The 12211-nt window shown below is 51.5% G+C and overlaps 1 protein-coding gene across 1 annotated transcript in view; it reads right to left on the bottom strand.

Annotated features, from left to right (window-relative positions):
• The window catches only part of FGD6 (FYVE, RhoGEF and PH domain containing 6), a 94666-nt gene extending 84409 nt beyond the window's left edge, over positions 1 to 10257 (bottom strand). The window contains exon 1 of the mRNA XM_008073107.2: positions 7844 to 10257. Within this exon, the coding sequence (XP_008071298.2) occupies positions 7844 to 10257 (2414 nt within the window). The remainder of the gene's footprint in view (positions 1 to 7843) is intronic.
• Positions 10258 to 12211: the final 1954 nt, after the last annotated feature.

Below are 12211 nucleotides of genomic sequence, written 5' to 3'. Positions count from 1 at the left end.
CACCGCAGCCTCAACCTGCAGGGCTCTGGCGATCCTTCTGCCTCAGCCTTCCAAGTAGCTGGAATTACAGGCATGTGATACCACGCCCGGCTGATTTTTTGATTTATTGTAGAGATGAGGTCTCACTGCCCAGGTGGGTCTCGAACCTGCGGGCTCAGGCAATCCACTCACCTCGACCTCCCAAAGCGCGGGATTACAGGCTGAGCCACGGAGCCTGGCTAATTTTTTGATTTATTGTAGAGATGAGGTCTCGCCAAGTTGCCCAGGCTGGTCTCCAACCCGTGGGTTCAGGCAGTAGTCCTCTCAGCTCGGCCTCCCAAAGTGCTGGGATTATGGGTATGAGCTACCACACCCAGCCTGCCACCCTCATTTTCACAGCTCCAGTGATAGATAATCTTGATCTGATGTCAAAACTACTTGCAAAGACAATATTATTTTCCCTCCAGAGACCCACAAACACAAACAATTACCAGAAGCTGATTAAACCACCAAAGTGGTTTTCCCATACCACCCAGAAGAAACCAGGCATTCCCATTCTCGAGCTGAAACACTCAGCATTAAGAGGGGTCAGCAGTTCTCTGTAGCTTCCCACACCCAAATGTGCTGTCACGCAAACTGTTCTTTGTACCTAATACAGTTTCAAGCCCTATTAAAATAATAGGCTGTTACAAACATGTCTAACCTTTCTTTTTGAATCCAAAAAGGCTTTCCCTAGAGATCAAGTTTATCTATACAATTCCAGGAAAAGATGATGAATTTTGTTTAAATGTCTAAAAGAACACAGAAAGCTTTAAAAAGTAATATACAAGCACAGGCATCACTCATAAATATGTGAAGTATGAATATACTCATCCCTTCCTGTACAAACATGAGCCTGGATCTGGAATTCCCCAGAGACACCTGGAGGCCCGTGAGTCACAGTTCACCCCCCTCACGCTGCCCGTTTCCCTGTCCTCTTGCCCTCATCATGCTAACCTTTCCCTCCTTGAACGCACCAGCACTCAAGAGTCACAAAAGCAATGTCATCTCACTGCTCTGTGCTGTTGCTGCCACAGGCTCATTTCCTGTTACCTCCCATCCCGTTTTTCATGAATTGGAAGCTAGATGTGCTCCTGTGGGCTGCCTGGGAACGTCACTCCCACTCAGTAACTACTACCGCAAAAGTGCAGCCTGCGTTCCGGGTATCTCCTGCTAGGTGTCACCCACCCACAGACTGAAGGGTGGTCTGAGCACCCTCAAGTGTCAGGTTGTGACGAGGGCTACGGTGCCCTCCTTGGCCCCCTCCACACAAGAGTCACACTGGGAACACCGCTGTAGGCCACGGGGCGGAAATCCATTCCACAAAGCAACGTCTGTCTCATTGATAGAACTATTTCCAACTTTCACAGAACGAAATCATCTTATTCTTGGCTAAATTTTAAGATTTTTTAGGTTTTCATCCCCCAATAACTTGATAAAAACCCAGTAAAGGAAAGACAATTAGCTCTAAAGATAATGAAAACCTGCCTTCCTCCAGAGTATGCAAATTTCAGTTGTCTCAAGGCAACGGATTTTTACCAAATAGGACAAGATAGACACACAAGGGGGGACCCAAAAAGAGCCTGGAACGTATTTACAAAAAGTGTGCATTTACTTTTCCAGGTGTGAACTTCCGTCACTCCCAAAGTGCTCTCTGTTTGATGTGATTCACCTAACGAGACGCTTTTCCACGGCTCAGAACAGTCACTGAGCTTGTCCACTCTGATCCCTGTTGGTGGTGCTGCCCCTTTTGGTCCCACCTCTTCCACGTTGGCAAAACGTTTCCCTTTGGGGAAACAAAGTCGCTCTCGGTGAGCAGGGCAGTGTGGCACAGGGGTCATGCTTTTTGGGCCAAGAACTGCTCCACACTCAGCGCGGTGTGGGAGGTGCCTTGTCCTGGTAGGAGAACCAGTCACCTGTTTGCCACAACTTGATGTTTCTTCTGCAAATCATGATGCAGCCTTCTCAAAACTTCCAGAATAAAACTTTGGCTGACCGTTTGCTCCAGGGGATCAAATTCCAAGTGTACAACAAGGGGTCCACCCTCCAAAAGGTAATTCCTGGTTTTTTTGTCCCCCCTCACACACACACACACACACACACACACACACACACACCTCTTCTTTCATATACCACAGGTGCCAAGAACACATATATACACATTTTAAGAGACGTTCACCATCAGAAGCACCTTCACGCTGACAGTGACCACTTTGAGCGCTTCTTGCAACTGCAGAAGTCAAACCAACTTGGATTCATTCATCTTTCGTTATCGGTATATAGTTAGCATTACAATTTTTTTTGAGGCGGAGTCTCACTCTGTCGCCCCAGCTGGAGTGTAGTGGCACGCTCCTGGCCACCACAGCCTCAACCTGCTAGACTCAGGTGATCCTTCCACCTCAACCTCCCAAGTAGCCAGAACTATAGGCGCATGCTACCACGCTCAGCTAATTTTTTTATTTATTGTACAGATGAGGTTGCCCAGGCTGGTCTCAAACCCACAGGCTCAGGCAATCCTCTCGCCTCGGCCTCCCAAAGTGCTGGGATTATAGACTTGAGCCACCGTGCCAGTCTAGTATTACAATTTTAATATCGTTTTTTTCCTTTCTTAAAATGTGTATACATTTTTTGGGTACCCTCTGAATATAATACATGGAATGCAGTTCTTCTTCCACCTGACTCAAAGTGTGTCTCTAAAAGTATAAAGTGACATTCCACAGCTGAACAAAATACTGCAATTATTTATTTAACACTATTCCTACTATGTGTTCCTAATTCCTCACTAAAAGGAAAAAAGAAGAGCTTTACTGCCAAGAAATAAAGCCAATGCTCCTCGCTGCAGCTGTAAATGGGGGTAAGTATGCAAACACACCGATGTGCCAAGTCTGCGTGGCTGTGATTCCAGCACAAGAGACCCAAGTTAAATAGGCGCACGCATGCGCGGTTCTGAGCTGACTTGGAAAAGAACTTACAGGAAGGGGCTGCTGTGGAATATGCGCCCCACCCCCGCTCTCCAACTGTGCGTCCTCTTATCTGTGCTGCGACAACTGAGAATGTGCACCAGGCCACAGACCGCTCGCAACTGGCCTGCGAACACCCACAACGCACCGGGTGGTCAAGGCAACCACGAGCTGTCTCCAGCTCTCCAGGCTCAGTCTCGGGTTGAAATGGGGGAGAAACAAGCAAAAATGCAGCACTTCCCTCAAGGAGAGGTGACAGCAGCTCATCACTGTAGAAGAAATGAGGACGCTTACTCTCATTTTTTGAATTCTGGTGCTTAAAGAAGACCAAAGACCAGTCCAAACCCGTGAAGTGGCAGGAACTGTTGGGCGGTTTCAAGCAGCAGCAAGCCTCATTCCTGATTTCACTTCCTCTCTCCCCTGCCCTCCGTGTGCAGTCTGGCTTCCGACCCGAGACACCACTAGGACTCCTGTCACCCACGTCGGAAAACAGCCTCCTCAATGCAAAACCCCATCACGGCCACAGAAGCCTGGGCCAGAGCGTCGCCACGCTCGCGAAGCTATCTCGAACACCCTGCCCAGGCTGCCATTCAGACAAGGCCACCTCGCTGATCCAGCCACGCTGCACACCGAATGTCTGCCACTTTGCTGGGAGGATGTTCGGGGGGAGGGGCACCCCGTTCACCTTGACAGATGCACAGTGCTTGACACATGGCCAGATCTACCGAATAAACACGCCTACAGTTGGCTCGGTGACCTAGGAAAACCCAATTATCACGCTTCGTCTTTGAAGTGCCTATAATAAGAACAAACTGAAACAACACAGGAAAAACCTGGACTGTTTCCAGGGAAAGTTTTCTTACAGAACCAAGACACCGTCTCTATTTCAAAGGGAAATTTCCAACATTTGGACACTGTTATTTTGCTGATTTGTCTACAACCCTTTAATATCAAAGGCCAAACTGTAGGATCTTCTCCATGAACAGCAAACCTCTTAATTAAAAACAGTAGGAAACAGACAGCCATCAGCTACAACCACAGAGCAGGCCAGCACCCGTGGTGGGTTTAGCTGGTCACATCTGAACTTCAGGGAGAGGTCCACACACAATCTCACCATCAGCAAAGCTGCCCTTGAGGCCAGAGCGGGGGCTTAACGAGGACCCATCTGGGACACCCACAGCCGTGGCTCCCTGGCCCAGAACGGCCTCCAGCCCCCTCACCTGCCCTCCCTCTCCCGGCCACCCTGTGCCCCCCTTGCCTCCCCAGCTCACTCACTCCACTCGCCAGGGCAGAAACTCAGGGCTGGGATCGCACAGCAAAGGCGGGGGTGGGAGGAGGGGTGGGAACCCGGGAGAGACCCAACCAGCAAGCCCCCACTTCCAGCCACTCCCCGGGCCTTGGGCTCCTCCCAGCCTGCCCAGCTCCCAGCATCTGCATTCTTGGTCGCCTCAGCATTTCCACAGGCCCGAGCTCCAGAGACCCAGGTGCCGACCCGCCCAGGCCACGACCCCAGCCTCAGCCCCAGCGAGCAGAGCAGGAGCACGGGGGTGGCCAGGACAGTGAAGGCCAGCACAGCCCTGGGCCAAGCCAGGACACACCCTCGAGATCTCGGGCCCACGGGATCCCGGGCCTTCAGGACACGACCTTGTCAGGAACGGGGGCCGCCTACGGTCATCTCCTGACACGCGATCACGTGCCGTTACACACTTGTAAACCCGGGGCTGCTGGGTTCAGGACGCATCCATGTTTGAAGAGGGGGATCACACGGGCTCCCCCTGGCCAGCCAAGAGTCTGTCTGCTAAGCCAGCACGTGGCTGGCTCACGCGGACTTCCCACGGACCCGTCCAGGGAGCTGGCGCCTGGACCCAGCCAGTCTTCCCCGAGGGCTGAGCCCCCCAAAGTCTCGTCCGGCGACTCCCTCAGAGTCTCCACCAGCGCTCCTTGCGTTTCTTCTCATCTCCTGATTCCTGATCATCCAGGCAAGATATCAGGCTCTGAATTCATCGCTCCAAGGCACAGGTCTGGGGACAGCGTGACTTGGAGTAACGACAGCGGCGCCACCCAAGCACATCTGTCTCCGGGCACCCAGGCATCCCCCCCGGCAAGGCCTGCATCCTGCTTTCCCTGCTGGTCACTGTGGGTTTCTAAAGGAACAGCGTCCCAGCCCTGTGAACCTGCTCCAGGGACAGAAGGCTCTGACTCAGCGGGCACTCTTGGGAAGCCTCAAGGCAGCGAGGGCTCCGCTCCAGATCTCAACAAAACTCCCCACGGATGACGACATTCGAAAGCAGAGCTCGGTCGCCCCTCGCCAGGCTGTCCTCCTCGAGCCTGCAACCTGTCCGGGCCTCCCTGGCTTCGGTGGCCTCCGGAAGAGCCCTGCGCTGAGTGTGGCCAGCTGCACAGGTGGGCTGGGAACATTAACTCCTTCCCGTCAGCCCCCCTCAGTGGAGCAGTGGGACCTCAACTACACAAGACGCAGCCCAGAGGAAAAAAACAAGTTCCAGAGCTGCAGTTTGGGAGGCCAAGGAAGAAGGATCGCTGGAGTCCAGGAGTTCAAGACCAGCCTGAACAACATAGCGAGACCTGATCTCTACCAAAAAAATTTAAAAATTAGCTGGCGTGCCTGTAGTCCCAGTTACTCAGGAGGCTAAGACAGAAGGATTGCCTGCGCCCAGGAGGTCGAGGCTGCAGGGAGCCATGATTGTGCCACTACACTCCAGCAATATGACAAAGTGAGACCTCAACTCAAAAACACACAAACAAAAAACCAAGTTCCAGAAGCAAAGAGACTGTGTCAGAGACAGTGGTAAATGCTCAGAATTTAAACCACTTGGGCCAACAGGAAACTTACAATGGCAAAACCACCAAGTTAAAAAAAAAAATTTACTCATTCATTCACAAAGGTGATTTAAAAAGAAAAGAATGCTTCCAAGTGTATAAACACTGTGCTTTCTGTAGCCTACTGAGGGACACATCCTCACTTTACTCTGAGTTTGTGTTGCTGGGTTGTAGACCTTAAACTTGACTCAGAATAAAATTAACTTTAAATTTAAAAAAAAATTCATCTTAGCCAAGGACAGGAGTATACTGTACGGAAACCAGCCAAACTCATTACGCACACACACACACACACACACAAACAAGCAAGTGGACAACACCAATAAAATTTCTCCATGGAGAGAAGAGCATACCTGAAAATAGATGACTTTTTTCTTTTTTTGTGAGTCAGCGTCTCATTCTGTCATCCAGGCTGAGTGCAGTGGCACACTCACGGCCACCACAGCCTGGACCTGCTGGGCCCAGGGGCTCCTTCCGCCTCTGCATTCCAAACTGCTGGAACTACAGGTACACGCCACCACGACCGGGTAATTTTTTGATTGACTGTAGAGACAAGGTCTCGCCAAGTTGCCCAGGCTGGTCTCGAACCCATGGGCTCAGGCAATCCTCTCCTCAGCCTCCCAAAATGCTGGGATTATAGGCGAGAGCCACCGTGCTCAGCTCACGACTTTTTAAAGTAGGATATTTAATTCCAATTCTCTGTTAAAACATTTATGCTGAGGAAGAGGCGTCTGCCTAAGTGCTGATGTTTGGGGAGCCAGCGGGCAAAGATGCAGGCGAGGAGGAAAGCCGCCTCACAGGTAGCAAAGAAGGGTCGAGAGGACTGTGAGTAAAGAAAAGCTGCCAGAAGAGTGCACGTCAACGGACTTGAAACCTTTTCCTCAGCACACTGGCTCGCTTCACAATTTTATGTACTCAATTCGCCCAACAGTGCTTTTGGTGTTGGGCCCGCGCTATGTGCCAGGTATGTTAGCATTTCTACAAAAGCCACACCGTAAGGCCTCACGGGCCTGAAGTCAGCAGTCTGAAAATAATCTGGACCTCAGAAAGGGCGACGCGCACATGCGCCAGGCCAGAACCAGCCCTTGAGATGCAAGGCCGAGGCTCCCTCTGGGACCCCTGAGCGACCGGGAAGCAGCCGCAAGGGTGGCGTCCTTCCTCTTCTTCCCTCGTTCTCCCCGGTACCCAAGCAGCACCTGTCCATCACCTCCTGGGCCCCTGGCTGGGCCTCATGCAGGACAAAGAGCCCAGGTGGAACTCTTTCAGGAGCTTAAACCCGAATATAGAACATCGCACACGCCAGTACACAAGTGCACCCTACGGGGGCAGAGATTAAAGGGCACCACGGCACAACTGGGTGGTCGGAACGGCCATGAACTTGCCCCACTAGGCAAACACGGAGCTCCCTGAAGCCAGAGCCTGAGGAGCTGGGCCGCCGGGCATGAGCGGGACCTCAGGGAGAGGCAACAGCGGGGGCTCCACAGGCAGGAAGTGCACGAGCAAAGCAGAGGATAAAGAGCAGGCGCATGTTTTCTGCACTGTTCCCACAGCCTTTGGAGGACAGCAGTGAGTCTTCAGCAAACAAAGCAACCCATCCTCAGAGCGGCCACCTCTGCAAGCCAGAGGTTCCGCCCTACAAGGTGCCCAGGTCAACGCCCACACTTCAATAACAGCAGATGCCTTCTACCTGAAAACAGGAAGCTCACTACTGGGCCCACCTCCTGCTCGGATGCCCTGTGGACCTTCTGAGCTGTGCCAGAGGCCCAGGCCCTCTCTACTGCGGCCCTCGCCAGCCCTCGCTGCCAGTGGTCCAAGGTCTTCCGGCGTGGTGCTCAAACACACCAAGCTTGCGCTGCACACGCCCACGGGGTCACATGACACAGGGAGCCGCACCTGGGAAGCACCACACATGGTCTACACCACTCCCGCTCTGGGGACGTCCCCTGCACACCGTCATCTTGTGGGGATGCAAGAGGTTCATGGCATCTACACGCCTGCAGAAGTGTGTGTCTGGCCCGTGGTGTTACCTGGAATGCTGACGTCTGGGTCCCAGCTGCAGTGGGCCTGCTGGCGCTTCGTATGGCTCGTCCACCTCATATACACCTGCCCCAGGGTCCTCTGCGCTGCTGGAGTTCTGCCACGCCAGCTCTGGAGTTTTCCCTGCAGCCACGAGGAACGGCAAGTTCTCATATTCCGGGATCTCCTCGTAATGGCGTACATTTTCATACTCTGGAGCACAGAGGCTGGTGCTGGGCTTGCTGGACGCCTGGGGTGGCTCCCTGGAGAGCATCTGGTCATCCAAAGACTCCGCCCGAGGCCCACCAGCCGCACTGGGCTGCCGAGACCTTTTCCTCTTCTTCTGCGACTCCGGGCCGCTGCTGTCCACGGAGTGCGCCTTGCCAGGTCTGGCCCTGTTCTCCTCTCCTCCTAGCAGGCCACGCCAGTCAATTTCAAGCCCCTTCCACTCCGCGCCTGACGGGGGGCGGCCTGTGCCTGTGTCTCCAAGCAGGCCACTCCTGGACCAAAACTTCTGCAAGTCACTCTTCAAGAACCCGAAGGACAGCTTCATGCTGAGCAACCTTCGAAACGAGGTTTTCCTCACAGAGTCTCTGCAAGGCTTAGTGCACCTTTCTGTGTCCATCGCCGACAACGACTTGGCTCGGGGCTTGGTCAGGGTTGGCGAGGGCTCACTCTGCGAGGACATGACGACAGACTTCAAGGCTTCCGGGTTCCCTGGAAAGGGTAAAATGGGGTGAGGTAATTTCCACACTGGCTTTTCTGAAGTGCGCTTAGGCACATCAAAGGAGGAGGACACAGCCTGTTTTGGGTCACACAAATGCCGAAGGTGACTTCTTTCTAGAACCTTCTCTGAATCATTCTCTTCATTTGAGGGAAACAAACTCTTGTCCACGAGTTCCACAGAGGCAGCCTTTTTAAGCAGTCCTGCAGCAGGCACGCTATGTCTCTGGGGCTTCTTGGGAGCGATTCTTGAGGAAGCTTCCTCTTTCACACTCGATTCCTTCTGCATGTGAGGGGCAGAAACAGCCAGGTTTCCCTCCGGTTGCAAGTGTTCCTTGCACGTTAATTTGAGTTGCGTAGGCAGGCTCATAGACAGAGTACTGCATCGTAGAAAACTGGTCCCCTTGTTCATAGCCAGGGACACGCCAGAGCCATCTACTGCCGTGCTGTCAGAACTCAGATTGGAGTTGGCATCTAAAGGAGGTGCTGCCTTTTCAAGGGCAGACGCTTTATGACACGTGGCCTTCTGTGAACTGACTAGGCCTCGCGTGTCACTGTTGGATTCCACATTCAAGTCACTTTTGTTTCCTAGCTTCACTCTGTCCACCTGACCCTGGTCACGCAAAACATTCACGGGAAGAACACAGATGTTACCGTTTTTCAAACTGCCTTCCACAAGCCAAGAGGAGTCACGACTGACACTCTCTGGCTCTTCGGTATGCTCACCTGGAGTATCCACATGCCATTGACGCAACAGGCGAGCAGTGCGTGTCTTTCTGGGCTTGGGAGTAGGAAACTTGGGGGTGTATGGCACTAAGTGAATTGCTAAGGGCCCGAGGCCTCGGGCTTCTGGTTCCTCGCTAACCCTGACTGAAGACATACAAGTGGCCCGGGGACCATTTTCCTGAGTTTCAAGTCCCAGCGAATGACTGTGATTCTTGCCCTTTTCACTGCCGTTCTGACAAGTTTCAGTACTTTCACATCCATCCCCCGGAAGGCAACTGTGACGATCAGGGGCTTTTTCACAGCTGGACAGGGCGGGTGGCACACCGGCAAATTCAATTCGGAGCAGCCTGCTGGAGGCATTCGCGCTGGGGGCACCTGGGGACCCGTGCTTCCGAGAGGAAAGGAGCGGCGACACCCGGTGGGCGAGGACCCCCTTGAGCTTCTCCTCCAGGAAGCTCGCCTTCAAGACCACCTCCCTCTGGCTCCTGACCCTCTCACAGGCAGAGCCACATTCACTCCTAGATTCATCCACTCTACAGCTTTCTGAATTCTCGCTTGTGTCCAGGGGCTCGGAAACAAGCTGCTTCCCACGCAGATTCTCTCCACTCCCAGCCTCGTGGAGACACGCAGAGCCGCAGGAACTCACCGGCAAAATGTCATCACAGCACTGGGCTCCCGCGGGCTGGCAGTTCCAGGTGTCGGGGCTCTCGGCCGACATCCACCTGAGCTCCCCCAGGCTCCTGGTAAACTTCCCTGCCGGCAGCTGCCCAATGTCACCCACAGGCGCGCTCCCCAGGGCCTTTGGTTTCGGGGCCACTGCCGGTTTGGCTTTCTTCGTGGACTGTGGGAGACCAGAAACCACAACGTCGGGTTTAGGTGCGATGGGAGGTGGAGCTGGTTTATGATTTGCCACAGCAAACTTTGGCTTGGGGGCCACAGGGGGCTTCTTAATCTCTAGAAAGGAAAAAATAATCATTTGATGTCAAAATAGCCAAAGCACAAGATGACACATAATTAAATTTGATAACTTTTAGCTTTTATTTTTCCTTTTTTCTTTCCTAGAGCCATAAGTTTTTAAAACAGTTGACCTTTAACAATATGAACTTGCATTATGCTACACAGACTAAGTTACATCATATGGAATCAAATTACCCTTGAAAATTCCTTGACCTGCCCATCGATTCCAGCACATGTAGCCTTGGGTATAGTGCACATTTTAAAATAAGTCCAATACTGTTTTTCTGCCAACGTTCGAACAGGTTGTCACCTCTTCAGTCGATACTAATGAACTACGCAACTTCTGTCTGGGACCCACATAGCAGCTCACCGTTTTTGCTGAGAGCTGAACGTGCCTAAGTTAAATGCAGGGTGCGACGCTTTCAGCTTCTGGGGAAACTAACCGCGGTATTCTTCCACCCCAGGAGAACACCGGATGGTTGTGGAAGGGCTCTTTATCAACAATCTGCCTCTCTCTCTCGATGGAACCTCCACACAATCTTAATAAGGAATACAGAAATCACAAGTTCTCTAAACTTAAAAACTGAAAATTGCTTCTTTGGCATTCGAGGCTCATAATAGAGCAGGCATTCCTCTGTGCAGGGGTAATCAATTGAGAATTTGCATTCTGTCCCTCCTTGGAACTTCCACGTGCCTGGCCCCACCCCTGTCCTGATCAGTCAGAGTCTCTGGGAACAGACCTAGGACACCTGTGCTTCTCTTAGGTTCCAGGGTGACTCTGCTCTTTATCCTGCATTAATAACCACCCTTCTAGTGCATTTAAAGATGACCACAATTTCTACAGCGGCTATCCTTCCTCCACCCTTCTACATAGAGCATCTAATTAACACCCATTGTACAGTGTCCGATGTGTCCAGACCTGCTCCTGTAGGAGCCTCACCAAAGCCTCACACAAAAGCCTTGTGAGATGGAGAGGTCCGCAGAGCCTGCACCTCTGTACTTCTATCAAAGTTCCTGAAGTTCCTCCACCTGCACTGTCTCTTGCCAACCATATTTTCCCAAGGAGACTTGAGGCAAAACATGTTTTATGCATCTTATATTTATTCCTTCAACAGTGTCCAACACTTCATAAAAAACGAATTTACGGAAAAAATTTTCAAAACGCCTGCTGCAAAGAACCGCTGGACAATATTGAATTACTTGACTACACAGAGGGTTTGACATTTCGTCTGGTGATGACTTTCTTCTCAACCAAGGAAATGAGTCACACCTGGGGAGACACTGCATGGAACTGAGTGGAAAAAAAGTAGGTGCTCCACTTCCTTTCACCAACTAAGCAAGAATTTTCCAAATCCCTAGCACGATGTGGATAACAAAGATTTTAAGCAGATGTCTTCTTACTCAATTTCTAGGTGTAATGTAATGTTACCATGAAGAAGATAATAAATTACTTTCAAAATAACTCAACACAAATTCCCAAATCCATACCATTTCAGTTTTGTTTTTGTTTTTGTTTTTATACTTTTTTCTGGTAAAAAGTAACTGTGAACCCTTCAATACCCCACAAACCTTAGTCATGAAACCTGCTGCAATGGTCTATTCAATTACACCCTCCATCTAGCAAGTCAGGTCTTCAGAGAAGGCGTGAAGGCCTTAGGCCCCTACCCAACTGCCATCTTAGTCAGCAAGATCCCACAGATGGTAATGTTGATTTTATTTCTATAACCATGCTCAAAACATCCTACACCTCTGGGAAGCTTGAAAAAAGTTTTTTATTAGTTTTGTAAGATGAAGAGTTGAGACTGGCTGCACAACATAAAGATACTTAACACTTCTGAACTGTGTACTTAAGAACGAACGGTTAAGATGGTTGGGTTCGGTGGCTCAGCCTATAATCCCGCACTTTGGGAGGCTGAGGTGAGTGGATTGCCTGAGCCCGTGGGTTCGAGACCTGCCTAGGCAACTTGGCGAGA

This window comes from Carlito syrichta, unplaced genomic scaffold, assembly GCF_000164805.1.
Source record: "Carlito syrichta isolate Samal-C Ts95f unplaced genomic scaffold, Tarsius_syrichta-2.0.1 Scaffold115649, whole genome shotgun sequence".
NCBI classification, from domain to species: Eukaryota; Metazoa; Chordata; class Mammalia; order Primates; family Tarsiidae; genus Carlito; species Carlito syrichta.
This window is presented reverse-complemented; position numbering and strand designations above follow the sequence as displayed.